This window comes from Stegodyphus dumicola, chromosome 8, assembly GCF_044657685.1.
Source record: "Stegodyphus dumicola isolate Sdum_Otavi_A_Nest chromosome 8, ASM4465768v1".
NCBI lineage: Eukaryota > Metazoa > Arthropoda > Arachnida > Araneae > Eresidae > Stegodyphus > Stegodyphus dumicola.
In genome coordinates, this window is record NC_140775.1 from 33,913,099 (window position 1) to 33,936,563 (window position 23,465).

Consider the following 23,465-nt stretch of genomic DNA (forward strand, 5'->3'; position numbering starts at 1 on the left):
CAGCTGAGACGTTAGAGTAAACTGCTATCCTTTTTGTTTTTCATTGAAGGAAACAAGTAGGTTGGAATAAGAGACAGAAAAGGTATGCAAGAAATTCAAATAATTTATTCTTGTTGCACTTTTCCAGATAGTATTTAATGACACCGCTCTGTAAATACCATTTTCAGTTCCGGCATTACAAAAGAAAAACTAGCCTTGTTGTTATTGAAAGCAGAATGGTGCCATCAAGTAACGTAACGTTGTGATCTGATGGATATGTTTAAAGTATGTTAATGCAATATTCTCACTGTTTTGCGGAAAATGTTAATTTAGAAGCCTTTTTTGTACTTGTTGACCTAAAAAAAAACTTTTGTTGCGACGGATATATATAAAATACATTTTATAATTTATGGCCTTTGAATGCTGAAGATTCATTGGAAAATTTCAGACTGCTGTTTTCTTTATCATGCATTACTCTCTGATGCAGCGGTTCTCAATCACTCTGCATCATCAATCATCAATGCACGCGTTGTTTAAATAGTACGCTACGCGTGCCACTTAAACAAAGACTGAAAAACTTTAGAGCCACCACTATATTTTACAATGATTGTTTTTCAATTTCGCAATAGAAATGTTAAAAAAACTATATTTCGCCACTTCTGCAACCTATTGGCTATTTGTATTAAATATCACACATAAAAATACTCGATTAAAAAATGGTTACCATTTTAATTACCAAAATTTGAGTTATAATACTTTAATTTTAAACTTTAGTGTGAAATTTGAGCCTGTTTAAGAGAGTTCAAGTTCTTTATGTCTGGTCTTATTTTACTTAGTTTTAACCGTAAATTACGATCCACTTTTAATTTTGTTCTGTATTTATTTTTGAAATGTAACATGGAAGAAAATCTTTTTTCGCACAAATAGGTTGTGCAAAGTGGCAATAAAAATGTAATAGCTTTATTTAAAATGCCTTTAAATTCTTTTTTTCTGTTCACCCAAAAGTTAACAAGTGTGTTATTTTTGAAATCTTCAGTTAGAGTTCGATCACAGGGAATTTATATCAGTTGTTCCTTTTCTTCACGAAATAAAATTTTAGGTGCATTTGGGCGAAATGGGATTTCTAATCCAGTTTTCGTTTTCACAATCCTCGGGAAAATACATGTTGAAATTACTCATCAATGGAAAAGAATGATATTTAATGTCGGATGTTAATTCTTCTTTTATTTTCAATTTATTTTCGGTTAGAAATTTTCTGTGGTAAAAAGCTTAAAATATTATTAACCAACTCTCTGATTATTAGCTCGAATTTTTTGCATTTATTTTATCTCTAATGTTAAACAAATTAACACTTTGTCCTTGTAATTCTAAATTTAATTTATTTAATTTTCCAAAAATATCAATAAATATGCTAAATGCGCAAGCCATAATTCACTAAATAGAAAATTCTGCAATTCAAATTTTAAATCACAGAGGAAAATAAAAATGTAATACAGGACAATGCTAGTAAATTGTCCTGTATCCATCCCCTGTGAATAATGACTTTTCCGCTTAGTCATTCCCCGCCATTTTTCCATTTTGGAAATCTAGGATTGTTTGTCCTTTTTTCAGAAATATTTAAATGCGTTGTATATTACGACTTCCTCAGAAATAAACAATTATACTCTCAAATTGTGTGGAAAAGTAAGGAATGCAAAGCAACAGGAAGACAAAATACCTGCTTTTAGAGACAGCAAATCGACGTAATTATTCTAATGGAAAAAAGAGCAATATGAGCCCGGAAATGGTGGCGAATAAAGTGTGGACATGCTAATAAATCGATCAACTCTAAAAGAATTAGTTAGGTACTATTATCTTTATATAAAAAAGTATTTTCATTTTCTATTGAATACAACATCCGTTTCTATGACTCCTTTTAAAACATCATTTATGACAATGTTTTTTATGTGTATGGCTAAAAGAATATTTTTTAAAATAAAAACGGATCATTTTGCTCAAGTCTATGAGTGGCTATTGACCCTGGAAACTCAGATAGCATAAATATACGAATGTTGAAAAACCTTAAACAGAAAGTTGTTGTACTTAATTTTTGAATTTATAAGTTAAAAATGCTTTGTTTTTTTTGCGTACCACCTACTTTTCTCTTGGTTACCACCGGTTGAGAATCGCTGCTCAATTCTGATATTAATACGTAAGAACTAATTTTGATTTCTCACTACTTTCATCTTTTCCACTCCATTTTTCAGATTCCTCATCCTTTCTATTTTCCAGAGAAGTTGAAAGTACTTTTGAAATTGTTTACAGGTAAATTTCCAAGTTTTATTTCTGCGAACATTCACTGGTGGATATCGTTTATGTGTGGTGGGGGAAGATGTCGATTGATCGCCCGGTGCTCAGAATTCGAAGCCAGTTCCCGAGTGACATTCGACCCTAACACTAACAAGACTGATATTGGCATCTCGCCAGCTAACCAATCAGGTACTTCGTTCTGCATCACAACTGTTGGGGGAAGGTATAAAAATGAAAAATTTTTGTACATTATATTTGAAGTCCCTTTTGCGAAAATTATCAGGCAATGAATCTTCACTCATAAATCTTAAATTAATATTTGAAACTTTAGAAAAATGAGAAAGATTCGTTTTCGTGCATTCTGTTGTATAACTGATGATAGCTGTTGATTAGTTGCAGCATTAGATAAGGAAGCCAATATAACATATGCAACCATTCTGAAAGAAAGCCAACTTTTAGGGGGTGTAGAAAATCCACTGATAAATTTCGACTTTGGAAATCTTAGCTGTTAACAACTTAATGATGAACAGAAACTTTATAGATAACGTAACAGTTAGCAAAGAAATACTTCATATTTAATTATTTTAGACAATTATACTTTCAATAAAGTGAATAAGAAGGAGAATATTAAAGATATTATAATGTGTTCTAGTTGCGTTGAAACGTCAACGAAGTAGTTGCGTTGAAACGTTGACCTTTCAGACCCTACTAAACTGATAATTGAGCTACCGGCTTCGATCTCAATTAAGATGAAGTCCTATGAAGGTTAAAATAATAATCATTTTTATTAAGTCTTAACATTAGACAGAAGGCTCTACTTGTGGGTACAATAACCTCCCTCCGCCAAGTGTGGGTATTTAAAATAACATAAAAGAAATTCAAATTTGAACAATATAGTCGGAGTGTAGACAAAATGATTCATTCATTGTTCTGAAAATTAAATGTGAACTTTGTTCTGAACTCTTCGTTCCTTTACTCCACTAGAAAAGAATTAGGACCAGAATTAAGCAATAAATTAACCCAGTCATAATCCTTGTCGTATAAGTTTTAGAAGATGCAAACTTCTGCGTAGTACATAATGTCACAGACGTCTCGTACAAAGTGCCCCAAGCAAAGCGCCGGGTTTAATATGCCTCCCCCAAATACTAGAAAATGGAAAATATTTTTATACATTTAAAACCGGTAGATGTTCCGATTTAAGAATGCCGAAATTTATTTTATTTAGCAAAACTGGCAGTTTATCCTTACCTGTTTAATTCGCAGCTTCATTGCAGCTTAGTTCTTATGGAGCGTTATAGAAAAGAATAGAGAGGTTTTATTTTTAAAACTCATTATAAGAATCTCGATTGCTATACATAAACCTTTGGAGCTATTCTGTAATATTTGAAAGTAAAAGCGCATCTAATGAAACAACAGTTCACAAGTTGATCGAGAAACTTGAGGACCCAGGAACAACAGACATTAAGTCACCCCGCTGTCGATTCAGCCGACCCGTTGAGAACATCGCTATTTTATGTGACAGGTACAAGTAGAAGCTAGGTCAGCCCTTCCGTAGTACCATAGGCAACTGAAGTATTGCTGAACTTAGTTAATTGTTAAATTTCCATCCAAGATTTGAGGGAGCGATCCGAGAGTCTCCCACCTCTCTTCTCCTACCACCAACCTCTCGCGAGGACTTTCGGCTCGCCGTGTATATTTAGTGCATCCATGCAGCATGGTCACTATACGCCTCCAAATATGTCTTCTCCAGGACTCGATTCCGGGCCCATCGGTACGGCAGTCAGTGTCATCAACCACTCTACCACCTGAGCGGCAATCTGAGAGTCTTTGCGGTTTGCTTTGCAACATACTATTCACGTCACTTATTGTCAGTTACTGTTTTGTGGTCTAATATAATCGTTTACTTGCATTCTTTATATTTCTTATTGTCACAGTTACTTATATATGGCAAAGATCTCTGCCAATATTTTGTATTTGCTTCATTGTCGTATATATGTTAACAAGTTCTGAAACATTCAATACAACAAACAAGTTTATTTTCTGAAATAAGGTATTTCACTGAGCATATTAAGTCCGAAGCTTTGATTGGGAAACATTTATATATAAACGCTTAGAAAAATGTCTCGAATGTGTTCTAGCCTTTCAATTCCCCACAGTTTTCCAGCCATAGATGTATGAAAAATATCTGCACAGGCTAGTAAATCGTAAACCTTTCAATCCGAAAGCTTTCTTTTGAAGCCGAGAGTACTGGAAATAATAACAAGACCTCTATTTCCATTGCGTAAGGTGTTCTTAGACAGAGGGGAACAGTTGTACTGCCACTGCTAATGTTACGACTAGTAATAGATGCACAACCTGACCTATCCAAGATTACTAATTAGTTCATCCATATCTGGTCACGGAATAAAAGAGAACAACAAAAATTTATCTTGAGACCTGAAGAAGCGACAGGACACATATATGTGATGTTTTGAAAAGATGAGCATAGAATGAAAATGACTTAAGGAAATACATCTATGAAAGCAAGAACTACTGTTACCAAGAAAACTGTTTTGGAAAACTGAGTTATTATCTATCTGACATTCACGTGAAATACGTTGCGCTTTGAAACTGAAATCATCAGTCTTGCATTTTTGGCTCTTTAATAAATTGATTATGACAAAGTACAGTAAGACTATTTGGCCAAGAGAAATGATGCCTTTATGAAAAAAATTCTAAGGGAAATTGACTCGTACTTAAGTTACATATGTAGAAAACTAGAAAAAACTAATGCAGTCGAATCTGTTCTCCGGGAATTTAGAGCCCACCAGCGGCCGAGCGGTGAAGTCGCTGAATACTGGTATTCGACATAGGTTCGATTCCAGGATAATATGCTGTCCGTATGAGCGCCTTCGTGATTTTCTCCACGTGTAACTAGGATGCGAAGCAGTTTCCCTTAGAAAGCTCTCCACGAAGGTATATTTTTTCTTAGACAAATCACCCTAGCATACTTTACCATAATCGAAAAAAACAATCCCGAAATTTTTAACTCAGGTTAAACTATTGATTTACAGTGGTTTTATCTGCTCGGCCAACTACATTTTTGAAGTTGCTTTACAGGAATAAAGATGAACATCTTGTATATAAGGCGATTTCATGAACTTCAACTTAATGCATTGAAAGGTAGATTGAAAAATAATTAATGAGTCTAAATACCATACATTGAAATAAAATAATCAAATATATTTCCTTTTAAAACTAAATAAATAATCAATTACCTTAATGCATTTTTAAAATTTTATTCTGAGCTTGTGAAGCGGGCATCGTTTGCAGGAATTAGTTAAAGAATAAACTTCGCTTTGCATTTAAGTTAAATTTGCTATAAAATATAATATATTATATAGCCAAATAACCAATCTTGACGTTTCACGAAAGCGGTACAGCCGTTTTAAAGAATATCTGATTCAGCAGCTGCTATTCTAGAGCTGTTTCCCAGGATATATTTACAGATAAATTAAAGAAAATAATAAAATGAGACATGCAACTTTGCCATTCACTGTGGATTCGCTCCATCATTTATGAGAACCTTTACGGTTTATCTCCTTGAAAAGCAATTACATGATCTTTTTTGTCCTTCCAACTGTGTATATAGTAATCGATGTCCGCTATTTTGGGAAATCTGTGGAAAGATAAAAGCGTAGATATATTGTAGTACCGTAACGGTTTATTAAATGTAAGCAATCTGAATGGGAGAATATCTTACATTGTTTTCGAAAGCAATTACCGGTAAAATATCTTTAATAGTACTGTGATTCTAAAGGTGATCCTTTCTTTCTGCTTCTTTGAAGGTGAGGCCCTTTGAAAGCAGACCTTTGAAAACTATGAAGAACATTACTTTTCTTAATAATTTAGTTCTACACAGAGAAAAAATGTTTAAAATTCAAAATTAGGCAAAAACGTAGTAATGGATTATGGTTCGTTTGTAGAAAAACTCTACTGCATGTAAGAGTCTCGCACGGAATTCCCTTTCATCAAGGAGAAAAATAAATGTTGTGCACTATATATTACATAAGAAAATAGGATACTTAAAAAAGAAATAACAATTGTATTGTCTAACAATACAAAAAAATGAAAGAACAATATAGAACTTTAAAAAACTGCACTGGATTATTTACATAACGGCAAAAGAATGCTTTCGTGGGAGACTTTTTATGATACCCGCGGAAAAACATCTCGGAAGGAAACGTCTCGGAGAAAACATTTCAAGGACAAAATATCATGAAAGAAAAGAAAGCAAAGACAAAGCATTCGCAGTTCTAAAACATCGTGGCAGAAAATAAAGCGGTGCAAAAACTTCGCAGTTTCAAAACATCGTTGCACAAAATATCGAGGTTAAGAACAAAGTACTTATAAACAAATGCATGATGATAACATTACAGACATGCTTTTTCCTACTATAAAATTTTTTAATTAATTTTATAATGATTTGCGAACACAAGAGGAAATATTAGTTTCATATCTATAATTCGAATTTTTGTATTATACTAAAAATGCAAAAATGGGAACTTTTGCATTAAATATCTGAAAATCAGTTAAAATTGACGCTACGTATATTAATTAGTAGAATTTTAAACTTGTTTTGCCAACTAATAAAAGTCAATACATAAATATTCTCTTTTATACAGTTGTATGAATAAATATTCATGAGAAAATATAGTATAAAAAGGATAAGGAAGATAAAGGAACATAAGATTAAAATTCTATTAACTGGCTACAAATAGCATTAATTTTTACTAATTTTCAGGTTTTGGGATGTTTTAGATTCCTGGTTTGTTTTTCAGTAAATATTTATTCGTTAATAGAAAAATATGAAATGCGGATTTAACAGTTCTACGCAATTCTTCTTATTCTTTTAAATATGCGAAATTCACCTCAAATTTTTATATTCCGGAAACGCATATCAGAGATATTATCATCATACTATGATTCGCAGAAACATTGTTTCTTTGACAATGTTATTTTGAACCACAATGTTTTAAAACTGCGAAATTTTTTCACCGCTTTTAGTTGACTACGAAGATGTTTTAGAATTACATTGTTTTTCCTTGCTTTTTTTTCCTCCCACGATGTTTTGTCCGACAACTTGTTTTCCTTGTGTTGTTTTCTCCGTGGCGTTTTTGTCCGTGACTTTTTTGCTGCGATGTTTTCATCTTCAACACCTTTTAAGAGAAACTGTTTAGTATTTTAATTAAACACGGGGAAAACCGAGACATCTCCCATACAGAATGCCCGTTTCGCGAGATAGGAATCTGGATTAACTACTAGTATTCAGCAATTTTATCATCTGACTGCTGCTGGGTCAGAATAAGAGTGGCATTGCTTGTTTATTTGGATACAGCAAAGCACACGAGGTCTCGGTTAGTGCATAAATTAACAACACTTTCTTATGAGTTAGTTTCTTATGAGTTAGAACTGTAACGCCAAGAGTTCGTTTGACGTTATTACATTGTTATTACTTTCTATGTAATTTTGTGTTCATAAAATGACTCATATTTCATAAAATTTTGAGCATAGTTTATCTATTTTTTAGATGGAGCAACAGGAAGCATCAATAGCTCAAAGTTTGACATTTCTGGCACATTCTACACTTTAAGCATGGATTAAGGCAGCAGAGCAGACAAAAGCAATTTGTGATGCAAATGGGACTATGCCATGACTGAAATTACACCAAAGAAATGGTTATTTTAATTTATGGGATCATTTTAATTGATGATTCACATTTTGGACGTCTATCAGATTTTGATGATGATAGCTCAAGTCGTTAATATCAAGTCCCTGTCAAACAACGAGGGAATTGACATAACTTACTGAATGTGAGCATTCAACTATTGAGTGCCATTTTCATTCGATGAGTAAGATACAATCTATAACAAAATGTTACGAATGTTCGCACACTTTCAGTGCTTAAAAGGAGAGTTGTTTTCATGGTAAAACTTATGTAAGGTAGGGTTTACCAATCTGGTGAATTCTGCGACACCCTTGGAAACATTGCAGCAACTTTCTCAGATTCTTTTTATATATTTTAAAAACTGAAGTGAAGTGTGTTATTAGAAGCAAGCTAAATTTTGATTAAAATAAATGTCTACTCCAGTATTAATTTTATTCATTTTCTGAAATATATTGTAAAAGAAGAAACAAAATAGTAGTTATAATAGCATATTTTTACTAGAGTATAAATCATTGAAAAAAAGCTTTATTTGCTAATATGAAAGTTGCAAATAATACCTATAAACTAAATATTTGGTATCGGGACTTGCAGTTGACAGCGGAATTCTTATATCATCCTCAAGTTTATTTTCTACTCTGATCTTTGCTGTTCGCAAAGTACAGACAGCTTGCTTGCTAAAATATGAATATGAGAAAGGCGACTGATGCGACTTAAACAAGAGGCCTAAATAACATATATTTTTTTTTTATCTCCGAAATATCTTGCAGCACTTCTAGGACAATCTCCCGACATCCTAAGATGCCTCGGGCACACTGATGAATCAACGATTTAAGGAACCAACGATCTTGAGAATTAACGATCTACGGGAAATTGGGTCATATTTGAAAACACGGGGAAGGAGAGCCATTTGTGTCCATTGAAAGAAATTTTGAGAAAAATGAATTTTTAGCTTGTGTAACTTCATTATATAAAATAGAAGAGAAACGAATTTTCACTTTCTTAGGTGACTAAAATACTTTCTCGACGGTTTCATCTGATGTTAATCTTGGGAATACACATCTTCGCTGTAGGCCCACCAGCGGCCGAGCGGTAACGTGGCTAAACACTGGTAGTTCGGTCCGAGGTTCGAATCCCGCGAACGGGCTGGCTGCATGGGTGTTTTCGTGGTTTTCCCCATGTGTAACGTGTATACGAGCCAGTTTCCCTTAGAAAGTCCTCCACGAAGGCATCCCTCCCTTAAGGCAGATAGCCCTCGAGTGCTTTGCCGTAATCTAATAAACCAAACCAAACCATCTTCGCTGTCATAATTGGCTCTTCCTGAATTCAAGTTCTTTTTCCTTCATTTCGATTTTCAAATCTTAAATTAGGTTTTGTTCATTTGTGGTTTATCAAGTTTTTCCGATTTTTTTGGCAAGCGTTTCTGATATCAAAGTGTGTTTTTACAGTATCACAAAGGTTGCAAGTGTCCTTTCTTGGGTAACCTATCGATGTTGCACTTAGAATTAAAAGTGTGTCTGAATTTATCATGTGGCATTTGATTGTTATGATGTTTATTTTATGCATGCCGTGTAGTTTTGTTATGGTTAACATTTCCAGCGGGTCTATTTTTTAGTCTTTTTTGAAGGAATAAATGAAACTTTCTTCCCTTCAGGGACCTGATAAGCTCGATTATTTTACAGTTTCATCAGGAAATGCATGTTTTCGATTTGTATATGGTCTACCGGTGCTTTTATGTCAATGACCAATATCACATCAAGGAAACTAATCAAATAAATTTTGAAATAAAAGGAAAAAATTGCTTTTACATTCAGGTCCTAACTCGCATAAAAATAAACTTAAACTAATATCTCACGCTTCTAAATCTTCCATACAGCGTAGATTCCTGTTTTTTATCTCTTCGTGGCAGAGAACTCGGCGACTGGAACGGGGCCTGGACTAGAATTTCCATTCCATGTTCACAAGCACTGCTAAAAACTGATGGACGAAACCAACAGGTTATCGTTACAAGAGGCAAGTACTATAAACAAGAATTAGTCTGGATAAAGAATGTTACACAAATTCTTCTTCCTTCTTGTTACATGTACAAATTTGTTTTTCCTAGTACGCAAGATATTTCTTTGGTTACTACGGATATGAATACGTTTTCGCCTGAAGTAATTCATAACGTAGAAGCTATTCCCCTTGTCCGCTAGATGACATTATTACTTTAGTTTACTCTAAAAAATGGGCGTATGGGCATAAATGGGTTTTCCTCCTGGGTCATTTATGTTAGACATGTGAGAAAACAAAGGGTTGAAATTTACCGAAATATTTCGCATGTTTTAGCTGAGCCTTTCGGATAGATTCGAACTACCCGTATTCAGGCGTCCTTGCCTCTCTGACACTCTTTGGATCAAGATCTATAATTAAAATAATTAACAGACAGATTTCGGTAAACGGGGAGAGATTAAAAGAATTGTAATTCATCAGATAAAAAAGACTTTTGGACTATGTTAGTAAAGTTGAACGAATGGTTAAGGAACAAAACAAATAGCTAGTTATAATAGAATATATACTCAGTTTTACTTTTTTTTATTAATATCGCGTCGCAGAATGATTAAATTCTCTAAATACTGGAAGTTAGACTCCAGCTCCAACTCAAGTAAACGTGTGGCTGCATGTAGATTTTCGTGATTTTCCCATGTGTAACGTGAGCCAGTTTCAATAAAAAAGTCCATGAAGGCATCTCTTTCCTTAGGCAGATAACCTTCGTTTGCTTTGAAATATTCAAACAACATAATAACCTTATTGAATATACTTCTATGTGCTTTTAATGCGTCTTTAGATTCGTTTTCGAAAAATTTCAGTCCGTGTATACATATGTAAAACATTTTTGACGGAACTCTTACGATGTTTAAAAAGATGTCTTAAGCAGTTAAAGGGTTAATGTCAAATTTTAATGCTCTCTTTGTCTAGCTAAGTTGCGTATATTAAAGCAAAACTGAGAAGGTGTTCAAGAAAGTACTCAAGAGCTGAAATATGAAATAATTCTTAGATTATAAGTTGACTCTACTGAATTTTGAACTGTCGACGCTGACTTTTATCTTATGGCTCATTAAACTATAAATGTTGCTTTTCGTTTCCTCTTCATCTGTACTTGAAGAAGATTAACCATTACAGGCACAAGCTAGGGAAATTAGTTGGTAAAATATATCTCAATTAGCTCAGTTACCGAAATATTTTAAAACTGTTTTAGACAATTAGCATTAACATTTCCACCACGTCTATTTTGATTTGAAGTATCTGAGAAGCAATGTGTACAAACTGCTTCTTCAATATCACTGGGTTGCCGGGAGCCAGAGAGCCTTAAACCTAAGACTAGGCATTAATTAGAACCAATTTAAGAATGTATTTAACTGCAGAAATTTCTTACCTGGCCAATTCTCTGCTATACCTCCGAAGCGCAGGGTCTTGAGACTTAGTGCTTACACCTAAGGTGTTTACAGAGGTGTCTCTGAGAGGGATGTGATCTAAGTCATCTGCGCGAAGTCTCATGTCCGTCAATGAAGACCTCCTGGGGTAGGTGGAGCCCCGGATGAGTGACGAACTTCGTGTGTAGGGAGAAGAGCTGTACAATCCGTCCGTTCGCAGATGATCGTCGATGGATTCGAACTCGAAAGACTTGAAGGGCATCGTGCTTGTTGGCTGGTAAAGCTTGTATCTGGACAGTGGATCATCCTACGAAAAATAGTATACAAATACAGAAGTTAAGATCGCGAAATATGAAATTACATGTGTAGGGTCATTAGGTATTTTGAAGCAGGAGACGTGAAACATGAGCAATGCCCTCGCCTGGACTCGAAACATGGACCTCTCGAATGCGCGCCGAGTGTCCTGACCACTACACCACGAAGGCATGCTAAGAAGGCGAAAAATATACCTTATAAATCTATGACAGTGTATCAACTGTAACAAAATTACGAGGAAGCCAACTAGTGCAAGAACTTCAATGTACGTATTTCAAGAACGAGGGTGAAACATTTATATGATAAAAGTTTTAAATCCCGTCTATATATTCGTGTATATACACTATATATACTGTTTTAAATCACGTCACATTCTGAAATAGACAGTTCTGTGTCAAGTGTTGTGTTGTAGTATTTCTATAAAGCGTGCCATGAGCGTTGTGTTAAAAGATTTTTGGAATGTTGCAACAAAATGTTATTTGAACAGCTGGCAGAACATTCGGCACAATTTCTGTACACTATAACTCTATAACGGACAGTAGCATACCAAATACCGGTACTATTAATACTTTTGTATAACATTTATATAAATGTATTGAAAAAATAATGAAAAGAAAGTTTCATTCTGAAAAATTCTGGAACTATTAATGAAGTTCTATAAAATGACTGATGTTATTCTGCATAGATGGTACATTGATCAAAATAATCAGCTTATACTTCCCTATCTGTGATATGAAAAGCAAAAGATTAAACAAAATTAGTACGTATCTAAAAGTACTGTAAGCTCAAGGATACATTTCAACAAAAAGTCATAACAGCACTACTTGGGAGCATTTTGTACGTACGTAACTTCAACATAATTTAGTCGTAGGTTGAAGGATATGCAGTATGTATGTGTAATTTGAATAAATATACTTTACAAATGGTTTTGAAAGCATTTTGGAACTGTTCGTGGAAAGACGCTCGTCAACAGTACGGTTGAAACACGAACCACTTCAGCATGTCACGAAGACCGTTATGAAGACGCTAAAAACTCTCATAAGACGAATGACATGGTTTTTGAACGTACTACCTACGTTTTATTGTTGTTTGGGAAAGGTATATAATACAAAACCACAAATATTTCCCTATGACGAGCTCAAAAGAATACAAATAATATCAGTTCCAAAGAGCATACAGTAAATGCCTGGTATTCTTATTTTTATCCACAATGTGAAGGTAGAAAGGAACTTTCTTAAATATAGTCTCAGCTGAACTATTACCTAAATTTAAATTAAACCACCAGTCCTCTTACAATAGGAGGTTACAGTATGATGGCCTAGTTAGTAATATAGTAGGTACTACAAGCTTATCGGAATGTGTTCTACAATATAAATATCATTTTCCTGGAGATACTCAAATTAGATCCATTTGAAGTAAAGAGGTTTAATTTAAAAAATATGTTTTCATCTCAAATTTTCATTTAAACGAATGTTCTAAATAATTTCATTAAATTGTGACTAACCATAACTTTATTTAGAAAAAAAAAAGCTTCTGAATTATTTCTTGTTGTAGATTGTTAGTTATTTTTCGTTTCACACCAAGTGCAAATATTATTTAAAGGTATATATATCTCCTAAATTTTCAGATTTGGCAGCAGATATTTCAAGATACGTCTCAGAGCAAGCTACTTAATTTTGGACATCAGTTTGGTACGCGCATGCAGCACAGTTGTAATCTACTTTTTATTATTGGATAAGATCATTACCTTAAACGAGTATGAAATGTTTGTACGTCTGTTTCATTATGAAACTGCAAACCACATTAAAAATTAAATTTTGGCAATGGAACAAAGGATCATAGAATTCAAATCTAATTAGCCAGTTAAGTAAGCTACTTTATAAAAGTTAAAAGTTTGCAAAGGAAGCAAACATGTCTCCTATTTCTTGTATAAAAATTAGGTATTTACTGGAGTTGCTTTTGTAATTTAACCCTGCAGAAACGCTCTGAGTAATTTTTAACAATGTAAAAGAGGAAAATAAAATACATCTAATTCTATTTTTACACGAATTTCATTTAACACGAATTCAGAATAACTATATAATTTCCTTTTTACATGGGCTCATTCGATTTAACACGATTGGACCTAAGACGTTTTATTTGCTTGGTAAAATTCTAAAAAAAACTGCTGGAACATCTAAATGTATAAATTTTATTTCTGCCACCTAATGCTACATCTTCGTTACAACCAAGTATAGACCAAAATATAATTGCGACATCTAAACCATAGTACGTAAAACAACTATTCCAACATCTTTTGGACTAAATGAATGATGAAACATTAACAATGATTAATGTGCGGAAGAAATTCTCAGCTAGAGATTCAATTAAATTTGATTAGCTTTATTTTAAACCAGCAACTTTCATTGTATGTTGTAAAGCTTTTTGGCGCACTATTAAAAAACAAAGCTCTCATCGTCCCTAATATGATCGAATTTGCCAATATCGTTACAATGACCCGCACAATTATTGGAGAAGGATTCGATGATCTATCGTTTGAAGATATTCATGAATTGTTAGTTGACAAAGTAAGTAAGCAAGAGAAATATCAGAGGTTCGAACACAGTGATAATGAAGAAATGACCACTTCTAAATGCAGGTTTAGTAAACGAAGGTCAAGAATTAGCCAGTAAACTGGGTAATCATTTTGTCAAACATGATCCGAATGAGGAACGGCCTTGGAAATTTCAACATGACTGAAGCTGTTGACGGTCTCTTAAAATGAATTATGTAACGGCCTAACCGAAAAACGAATACAACAAAAAAAAGTTTAATAAATACTAAAATGCGAAAATAATACAAAGTTACTATATAATTCAAAACGTACATTACTGTAAAAATGAACTAAAAAGGAAATTAAAAAAATAAAATAAAATCTGAAATCTTTCCCATTTTACATTACATCCAAAGGAGGGTTTTTTAAAACGTTTTGCGTGTTACCTTTATTTATTAAATATCATATTCTTCCCATTTAAACTATAAAATTCATTTCAACAGAAATATCACAAAATATTAAAAGAAGCACATCTTTAGAATTTCCGATACAGTTTCGCGAGCTGGAGATATAAAAGTTTTTTTTATCCATATAGTGTTGCCATCGCTCGCTTTGAAATCGTTGAGTTTGTTAACCAAAATTTCGTTAAAGTTTTACAAAATATGAAATAGAATTTCAAATATAGACAGATTTCAAATATGGGCTTCCGAATGCTTATATTCGAGTGGAGGCTTATGCTATTCAAAATTGGATGTCTTTAGGTACCGTTGTTTTATTTACGATGCGAGATTCATTATTTAATTGCAGGGCTCTAATATTTGGTTGCAAGATTTTGAAAAGTGATTCAGACTTTTATAGTGAACCAGTGCAAAATACAAAAATGAAATTAATAACTCTTCTGAGCAAATTGCCCCTTAGGGCCAATAATAATTGATTTCATTTGTCAAACCAGTGAAAACTCAGGACCAGAAGAGACCCGTGTTGATTTTGTTCAAGAGATATCAAAAATAATTTCATTAATAAAAGAAGAAAACAATATCCACAAAGCTTCTAGCGATAGAGGTGATATTCCAGCCGTACGTAAGTATGTACTCCGTTTATTGCCAGAAAGTGAAAATGAATAAAATCTTGTTTTGTATAAAGCAGATTTTTGTTTGTACGAGTATATGTGGGCTCGTTTTCATTTCAAATACAAATTTACTTTAATATTTTTCCATTACATGCTATGATTTTAATTACATGTTACTTTAATAGAACTTCATTATATATTATTTCATTATATATTTCATTATATGTTTCATTACTTTTTCCTTATATATTATTCTTACATATATATTTTATTGAAACAATAAGCTTAAAACTAATATTTTCAGAGAGGTTTTTATTTTTAAATTACTTTGCTGATTTTTTAGATTCGAAACCAGTTTTTTACTAGACCTTTTTTATTCTTTAGTTACAATTTTTTATATGAATCTATTTTACATGTATTCTTCAGGAGCATATCTATCGCGTAAAATCGGAATTAGGTGTATTCACATCTTTATGCGTGAAATGGTGTATAATAAAAAACTCAAGGCATTAAATGGATTTACGTTAATTAAAATGCATTCTAATTATTCGATTCTTTTACCTATTTGAATAAAAAATTTAGAATCATTTTCAATAATTCTTAGTAATTAACGGAGTAAATGACATGGATTGCAAAACTCATTCATTTACTAAAAAATTGGTACAGACATATTAAAAAAAATCTAGTTAAAACTTTCTTTTAGATGTAAATATTGTTTAAAACTAATGGAACATAATCGGGTTTAATTTTTGAACTTGTTTTCAAGTATATTAAATTTGCATCATTATGATCCTATTATAGGATGTCTGACTTATTTACTTGACTGGCAGCGGTCCAAAATGTTCAACTAAAAGGAAGCGGCTTGTACAGCGCTCTCTTATAGGCCATTAATGACAAGTTCCTGAGAAGTTGTTTTAATTAGCATTAAAATATTTCGCATAAGCAAAAAACTGTCTTCAGGGAAAGAGCGTGCTTTTGAAATCACTTTTCCATTCATTTGAATTATATTTATCATTGCACTGTTCAATTTCCTTGGATTGCGAGTTTATTATTTACACTTGTAATGAATATGCTTTGAAGCATGTTTATTGCAGTTAATAGCTCATACAGGGAGGTTCATGTTAAATCAATCTGAAGATCGAAAACATTTTGGAGCAATTAAGTGCTACTTTTTCTTAGTGTATAACAGAAGTATCTTGTAAAATTTAGAAACTAGTCAAGAAGTGAACATAGATAGTGAAAATCACTGCTTTCTTTCTTTCTTTTTTTTTTTTTTTTGCTTGGCGTATTAATAGAAAGCTACACATCGAAATAATGCTAATCTTCGAGCCATTCTTCATCTTCGGGCCACAAATTCAGAGTAACAACTCTCAGTTACTTCTATGAAGCATTTTGTTTCAGATGAACAAGAAGAGGAATGCTTCTTTTGTAAATCCCATAGCTCCTGGGATGAAACGTCCATCCTATGGGCAAAGAATGGAAACACTTTATTGGATTCTTCGACTAGCAAGACAGACATATCCTTATCAGCCCTTGTATTCGAATGCTTATTTTTGATGAAAGATGGCGGTATCAGGTGATATTTTTGTCAGTCTTGGTGTTCCGGTTTGACTAGAAACTTTCACTATGACGATGTTCCGGTTTGATTAGAAACAAACTTTTCTCTGCCTCGAAATGGCAACAGTGAGAAGTTGACTTTCGATTTGTTATGACGCAGCTAGAACGCTGCTCATGAGATGTAACATTAGATTCGATTCTAGATTCTAGATTAGATTAATTTTAGTATTTTAATAAATCCTTTTAAAACTAGATTGAGTATTTGATCATAGAATTATAGCTGAACCACCGCTTGCAGAAATTTAGATGTGGCATTTAGATACGTCATTAGATTCATAGTTAGATGCGTAGGCAGCGACATTTGTGATTCGATTAGTGTACATTAGTGCGTACATAAACATGTTTTGGTGCTACATGCCGGGAAACCGGCCAATATTCGAAAATATGGATTCGTAAGTATAGATTGCACGGTGTGAAGTGTGCGAAGCCTGCAAAAGGTAGGATAAGTTTTCTATTTTAAAGTAATTATGGAAGATACTGTCGCTAAGCTTAAATTGAAACGCAAAGTATTAAGGGCAGCAGTGTCCAAGGTACTAAAAATTGAGACAGAATTAAGCAAAGATGACGTTAGTATAAATGTAATAGAAGAAACTTTAGACATATTAAACGAAAAGGCAAAACCTCTGAGTGATTTAAACACTCAAATAGAACAGGATTTGAAGGTCCCAGAGGATGAATTTGAACTTGAAGTTTCATCCGCTCTAGAATATGAAGAAAAAATCCAACTGTGGCAATTTAGAGCAAGAAAAAAATTCACAAACTCGAAAATTCGGATAAGGAAAGTATGAACATTCCTAAGGAAACCGCTATAGATTCCAAACTTGAAAATAATAAAATTATTTGCCTTCCAAAATTGACTATCGCTAAATTTTTTGGTGATTCTAGCAGTTGGCAGGAATTTTGGAGTCAATTCGAGGCAGCTATCCATAACAATGACTCATTATCGAAAGTAAATAAATTCAGTTACTTAAAGTCATTACTAGGTGGGGTAGCTTATAATGCCGTTTCCGGACTTTCGCTTACAAATGAGAACTACTATTCAGCTATAGAATTGTTAACTAACAGGTTTGGGAGAAAAGATTTGGTAATAAATGCTCACATGAATAAACTGTTAAATCTTTCCCCTGTTAGAAATGTAAGGGATATAGAAAATCTTAGGAATTTTTATGATCAGTGTGAAACTCAAATTAGATGCTTAAAGTCAATGAACGTGGTATCAGAAACTTACGATAGTTTACTTTGCCCAATATTGTTAAAATTAATTCCATCAGAGATAACATTAGAATACAGTCGCAATAGAAACAGTGACCAAACATAGAACGTTAACGAATTAATGGAATTTATTCGTTAAGAAATAGAAAGCCGCGAAAGAGCTACGCAGTTAAATGAAAGTAGAGAAACAAAAACAAAACAAAGAGCGGGAATGATTCATAAAGGGAGGCATAAATCAAACGATCGTCTCCACTCCACTCTCGATAATGTAAACAACAAGCGCAGTAAACAGTTTGAAAAAAGTTCGCCTAAAACGTATGAATATGTTGCTCCAGTCGCTAGTAGTAAATGCATATACTGTGACAAACTACACGATTCGGAGTGCAGGGAAATTATAACCGTGAAGGAGAAAAGAAATATTTTAAAATCTCAAGCCCGATGTTTTTTGTGTCTTAAATCTCAGCATAAAATTAAGCAGTGTAAGGAAAGAAAAATGTGCGAAATATGTAATAAAAACACAATAGGTCTACACTGGTGGGCAAAAATTAAGGACGAAGTCGAAAAATTAGTATATCAGCTGAACGAAGAGGCAGAGCGGACAGAAAGACCAATCAGGAGATTAAGTAAGGTGATGTACGGTAGCACATGCGCAGATATACAGGTAGACGTAATGGGGGAGTGTCTGAGCATGTTGTCGGTGTAAGATCAGTATTTCTGGCAACGAGATTTCACGCCGTATAGCAGTTAAAATCACACCGAGTTGCTGCCTCAGCGAGAAATGGCGAATAATCAATCTGTTAGACGACATCTGGATGCTTTTACCCGAGGTCGAATCATTGAGAAGTTGGAGGAAGGCCGCAGTGTGACAAGTGTGGCTGCAGAGTTCGGAATTGCTCACAGCATCGTTTCATGTCTTTGGAGACAATTTCAAACTACAGGAACAGCTATCCGGGGGTTTAGTAGGGGTCGTCCACGAGGAACCACAACCACAGATGACCGGTATATTGCCTTACAGGCCAGAAGAAACAGGCGGCAGACAGCGGGAGAAATCGCTAGACACACGACACAGGCGACTGGATGACCGATATCGCGTTTTACCGTGGCCAGAGGACTGCACGGTGGTGGTCTGTTTGCACGACGCCCTGTACGGTGTATACCTCTAACGCCTGCCCATCGGAGAAGGCGTTCTCTGTGGTGCCGGGAACACCGGAATTGGAGAGACAATGAACGGGGACAAGTACTCTTTACAGATGAGAGCAGATTCAGTCTGAGTAGCGATTCTCATCGCATACTCATCTGGAGAGAGAGGGGAAGCCGCAATCATCCCTCGAACATCATTGAAAGGGACAGGTATGGAGGTGGCGGTGTTCTCGTTTGGGGAGGCATCATGCTTGGTAGTCGTACAGACCTTCACATCATCGACGCAAGTACAGTCAACGGGACCCGTTATTGTAACGAGATTCTTCTTTCATATGTGCATCTTTTTAGAGGCGCTATGGGTCCGCAGTTCCTTTTCATGGATGACGATGCACCATGTCATCGCACAGTAGCTGCCGAACAGCTCTTAGAGAGTGAGGATATTGAACGTATGGATTGGCCGGCACGATCTCCGGATCTCAATCCCATCGAGCATGTATGGGATTTTCTAGGCAGACGCTTGGCAGCTCGTACCTTACCACCAGTAACGATTCCGGAACTTCGATTGGCGCTGCAAGACGATTGGGCAGCAATGCCTCAACAACTAACTCATTGACACCCTAATTCTCAGCATGGGCAGACGCTGTGAAACCTGCCTAGCAGTCAGGGGAGATCATATCCCCTATTATAAAGACCGGATGTTTCTTGCTGGACACCCATCACAGGGATGTTTCGGTCTTCAGTCGCATTGCGCTCCATGCTACTTTTTCAATAAAGCTTCTTTTTCTCCCTCTGATTTCTCTTTTAGTAAGTGTTGCTTACATTACTCATGTTCTTACGTATTGGGAATCTTACGGTATTAAATGTGTTGATTTGGAAAGCTTTTGTACAAAGTTATATTGAAAAAAACCGTCTCGTCCTTAATTTTTGCACACCAGTGTATTTGTTTCCAACTCGAAACCAAATCGGAGAAAAACAAGGTCGTGTCGACAATTCCATCCAGTAAAGATGTTCAGATTAGTCAATTAAAAACGGAAACTTTCCACAGCGCATTGCTACAAACGTGTACTGTGATGATACGTCCATTTTCTGATAAAGATAATTTAGAACCAGTTCGTATTCTATTAGACAATGGATCGATGAGGGCAATGGATCCAAATCGAAGAAAAACAAGGTCGTGTCGACAATTCCATCCAGTAAAGATGTTCAGATTAGTGAATTAAAAACGGAAACTTTCCGCAGCGCATTGCTACAAACGTGTACTGTGATGATACGTCCATTTTCTGATAAAGATAATTGAGAACCAGTTCGTATTCTATTAGACAATGGATCGATGAGAAGTTTTATAATTCGGGACAAAGAGAAGTTCTTAAACCATTGGAAAGCTTTACGATCCCATTGGATTTATAAGTCCATTCACCATTAGGGCAAAAATACTAATGCAGGAAATTTAGCAATTTGGGGTAGATTGGGATGATCCGTTACTATTGGACTTTGAAAACAGAATGAAGAAATGGATTAATGAACTGTCAGGGGTTCAGAATGTAAACATTCCGCGACATTACTTCCGAAAGTCTAACAAGTCTGAATTGAGAGATAGTCAAATGCATTGCTTTACCGACGCAAGTCAGAAGGCATATGGAGCTGTGATATACCTGCGATACGTCACGACGAACAGTGAAATAGGAAGTAGTTTTGTCATTTCCAAAACCAGAGTAGCTCCACTGAAGAAGCTGTCCCTTCCAAGATTAGAGCTGATGGGGGCGCTCATCGGAGCAAGATTAGCCTCGAATGTAAAAGAACAGTTAGAGAAAAGACTCCAGATGAATGTATATTTTTGGTCAGACTCTTCTGTTACGTTGCATTGGATAAAGGGCGATTTAAATAAATGGAAGCCATTTCCATTTATACCTTTTAATGAATACCTTTATACGGAAATACGAGAGAAAACATCACCTGAGTCCTGAAATTATTGCCCTGGAGATGAAAATCCGGCTGATATGCTGACCAGAGGAACAAAGACAAATTCCACGAAAGTAATAACGTTGTCTGAACTACGAAATAGTGACATGTGGTGGCATGGACCTAAGTGGCTATTACAGAGCATCGATTCGAGGCCTAAACTTGCAGAATCAGTAAGAGATTTCAAGGATTATGAAGAGCTTGAACTTCGAAGGGGAGCTGTAGTGAACTCAACAGTCACAGGTGAAAATTCCATTGAGAACGAATTCATTAAAAGGTATTCGTCATTCAGCAAATTGATTAGAACTACTGCGTGGTGTTTAAGGTTTGCGAACAACTGTAGAACCAATCCACCATTAAGAAAAGAAAGTTTTTTGAGTGCTTCTGAACTACAGAATGCAACAAAGGTGCTAGTCAAATGTGTACAACATTCTGAATTTCAACCTGAAATTAAGTGCCTGCAATCGAAACGATCAGTTCCAAGTAATAGTAAGGTTTTATTCTTAAATGTATTTCTTGATGAAGATGATCTTTTACGAGTTGGTGGGAGACTACGTTACTCCAATCTTTCAGAAGACCACAAACATCAAGTTCTTTTACCCAAAAGATATCATTTCACTAAATTACTCATAGATTATTATCATAAAAAATCTCTTCATTCGGGCGTTCAAACAACACTTTCTCTTATTAGACAATTATACTGGATACCTTCAGGACAAGATAGAGTTAAACGCGTTATAAGTAAATGCATGACATGCTTTCGAACAAGAAACGCAAACCATAAACCAAATGATGGGAGACTTACCTAGAGATATAATTGTAATAACTAGACCATTCGAAAAATAGGACTGGAATTTGCAGGTCCAGTTATCACCAAGCCTAATTTGAAAAGATCTAGAGTTACGTTAAAATCCTACATCGCGATGTTTAATTGCTTTAGTACAAAGGCTATTCATCTAGAAGTAGTATCGGATTTGTCTACTGAAGCATTTGTAGCATGCCTTAGAAGGTTTATTGCCAGACGATCTAAACCATCCATTGTTTGGAGTGATAACGCTACGAACTTCAAGGGAACGAAAAATGTTCTTGATAAACTCTTTAGAATTTGTAGATCGGATCCTATTCAGCGCTTTAGTTCCGAAGAAGGTATAACATGGAGATTTATTCCTCCTTCCTCCCCGCATTTTGGCGGGTAATGGGAGGCTAATATAAAATCAATGAACAGAATTTTGACAAAGGTTGCGAAAACGACAATTTTAAACTTTGAAGACTGTATACATTAATTACACAAATAGAAGCCTGCTTGAACTCTCGACCTCTATCACCTATTTCGGCTGATCCAATAGATCTTCAGCCTTTGACTCCAGGTCATTTCCTAATAGGAGCTCCATTTTTGTCGATACCAGAAGTCGATACCTTAGATGGACCTTAATTCTTCTAGATGGACCTTAATTCTTCTAGATGGTCTTCTAGATGGACCTTAATTCAAAAACTTAGAGCTAATTTCTGGAACCGTTGGAGCGTGGAATATCTTAATAATTTGCAGAACCGCTCAAAATGGAATCAAGTGAGATCCAATCTCAAGGCAGGACAACTAGTCTTGTTAAAGGATAAAAATAAGACACTCATGAAGTGAATACTAGCTCGCATAGAGGAAACCTTTCCTGGTCCAGATGGACTAGTACGAGTCGTAGACGTCAGAACTTCAGATGGAATCTTTCGCCGAGCCGTCTCCAATATCAGTCCACTCCCATTTCCAAATGATGTTGGACAATTGTCCAACGGGGGCCGGGATGTTCCGGTTTGACTAGAAACTTTCACTATGCCAATGTTCCGGTTTGATTAGAAACAAACTTTTCTCTGCCTCGAAATGGCAACAGTGAGAAGTTGACTTTCGATTTGTTATGACGCAGCTAGAACGCTGCTCATGAGATGTAACATTAGATTCGATTCTAGATTCTAGATTAGATTAATTTTAGTATTTTAATAAATCCTTTTAAAACTAGATTGAGTATTTGATCATAGAATTATAGCTGAACCATCGCTTGCAGAAATTTAGATGTGGCATTTAGATACGTCATTAGATTCATAGTTAGATGCGTAGGCAGCGACATTTGTGATTCGATTAGTGTACATTAGTGCGTACATAAACACTTGGTTTGATGAAAAATGAAAGCTTTGCAAGAAAACTCATCTCAGCTTTGGTTGCCTATAGAAACTCTTGAACCATCTATG

General features: G+C 34.9%; 1 protein-coding gene across 4 annotated transcripts in view; it reads right to left on the bottom strand.

The window, feature by feature from the left end:
• The window catches only part of LOC118182896 (uncharacterized), a 462,070-nt gene that overhangs the window by 140,019 nt on the left and 298,586 nt on the right, over positions 1–23,465 (bottom strand). For all 4 annotated transcript variants that reach the window (XR_015042537.1, XR_015042535.1, XR_015042536.1 and 1 more), the window contains exon 13: positions 11,388–11,692. Coding sequence is in view for 1 of the 4 variants with exons in the window: in XM_085821730.1 (XP_085677856.1) it covers positions 11,388–11,692 (305 nt within the window). In the remaining 3 variants the exon portion in view is untranslated. The remainder of the gene's footprint in view (positions 1–11,387; positions 11,693–23,465) is intronic.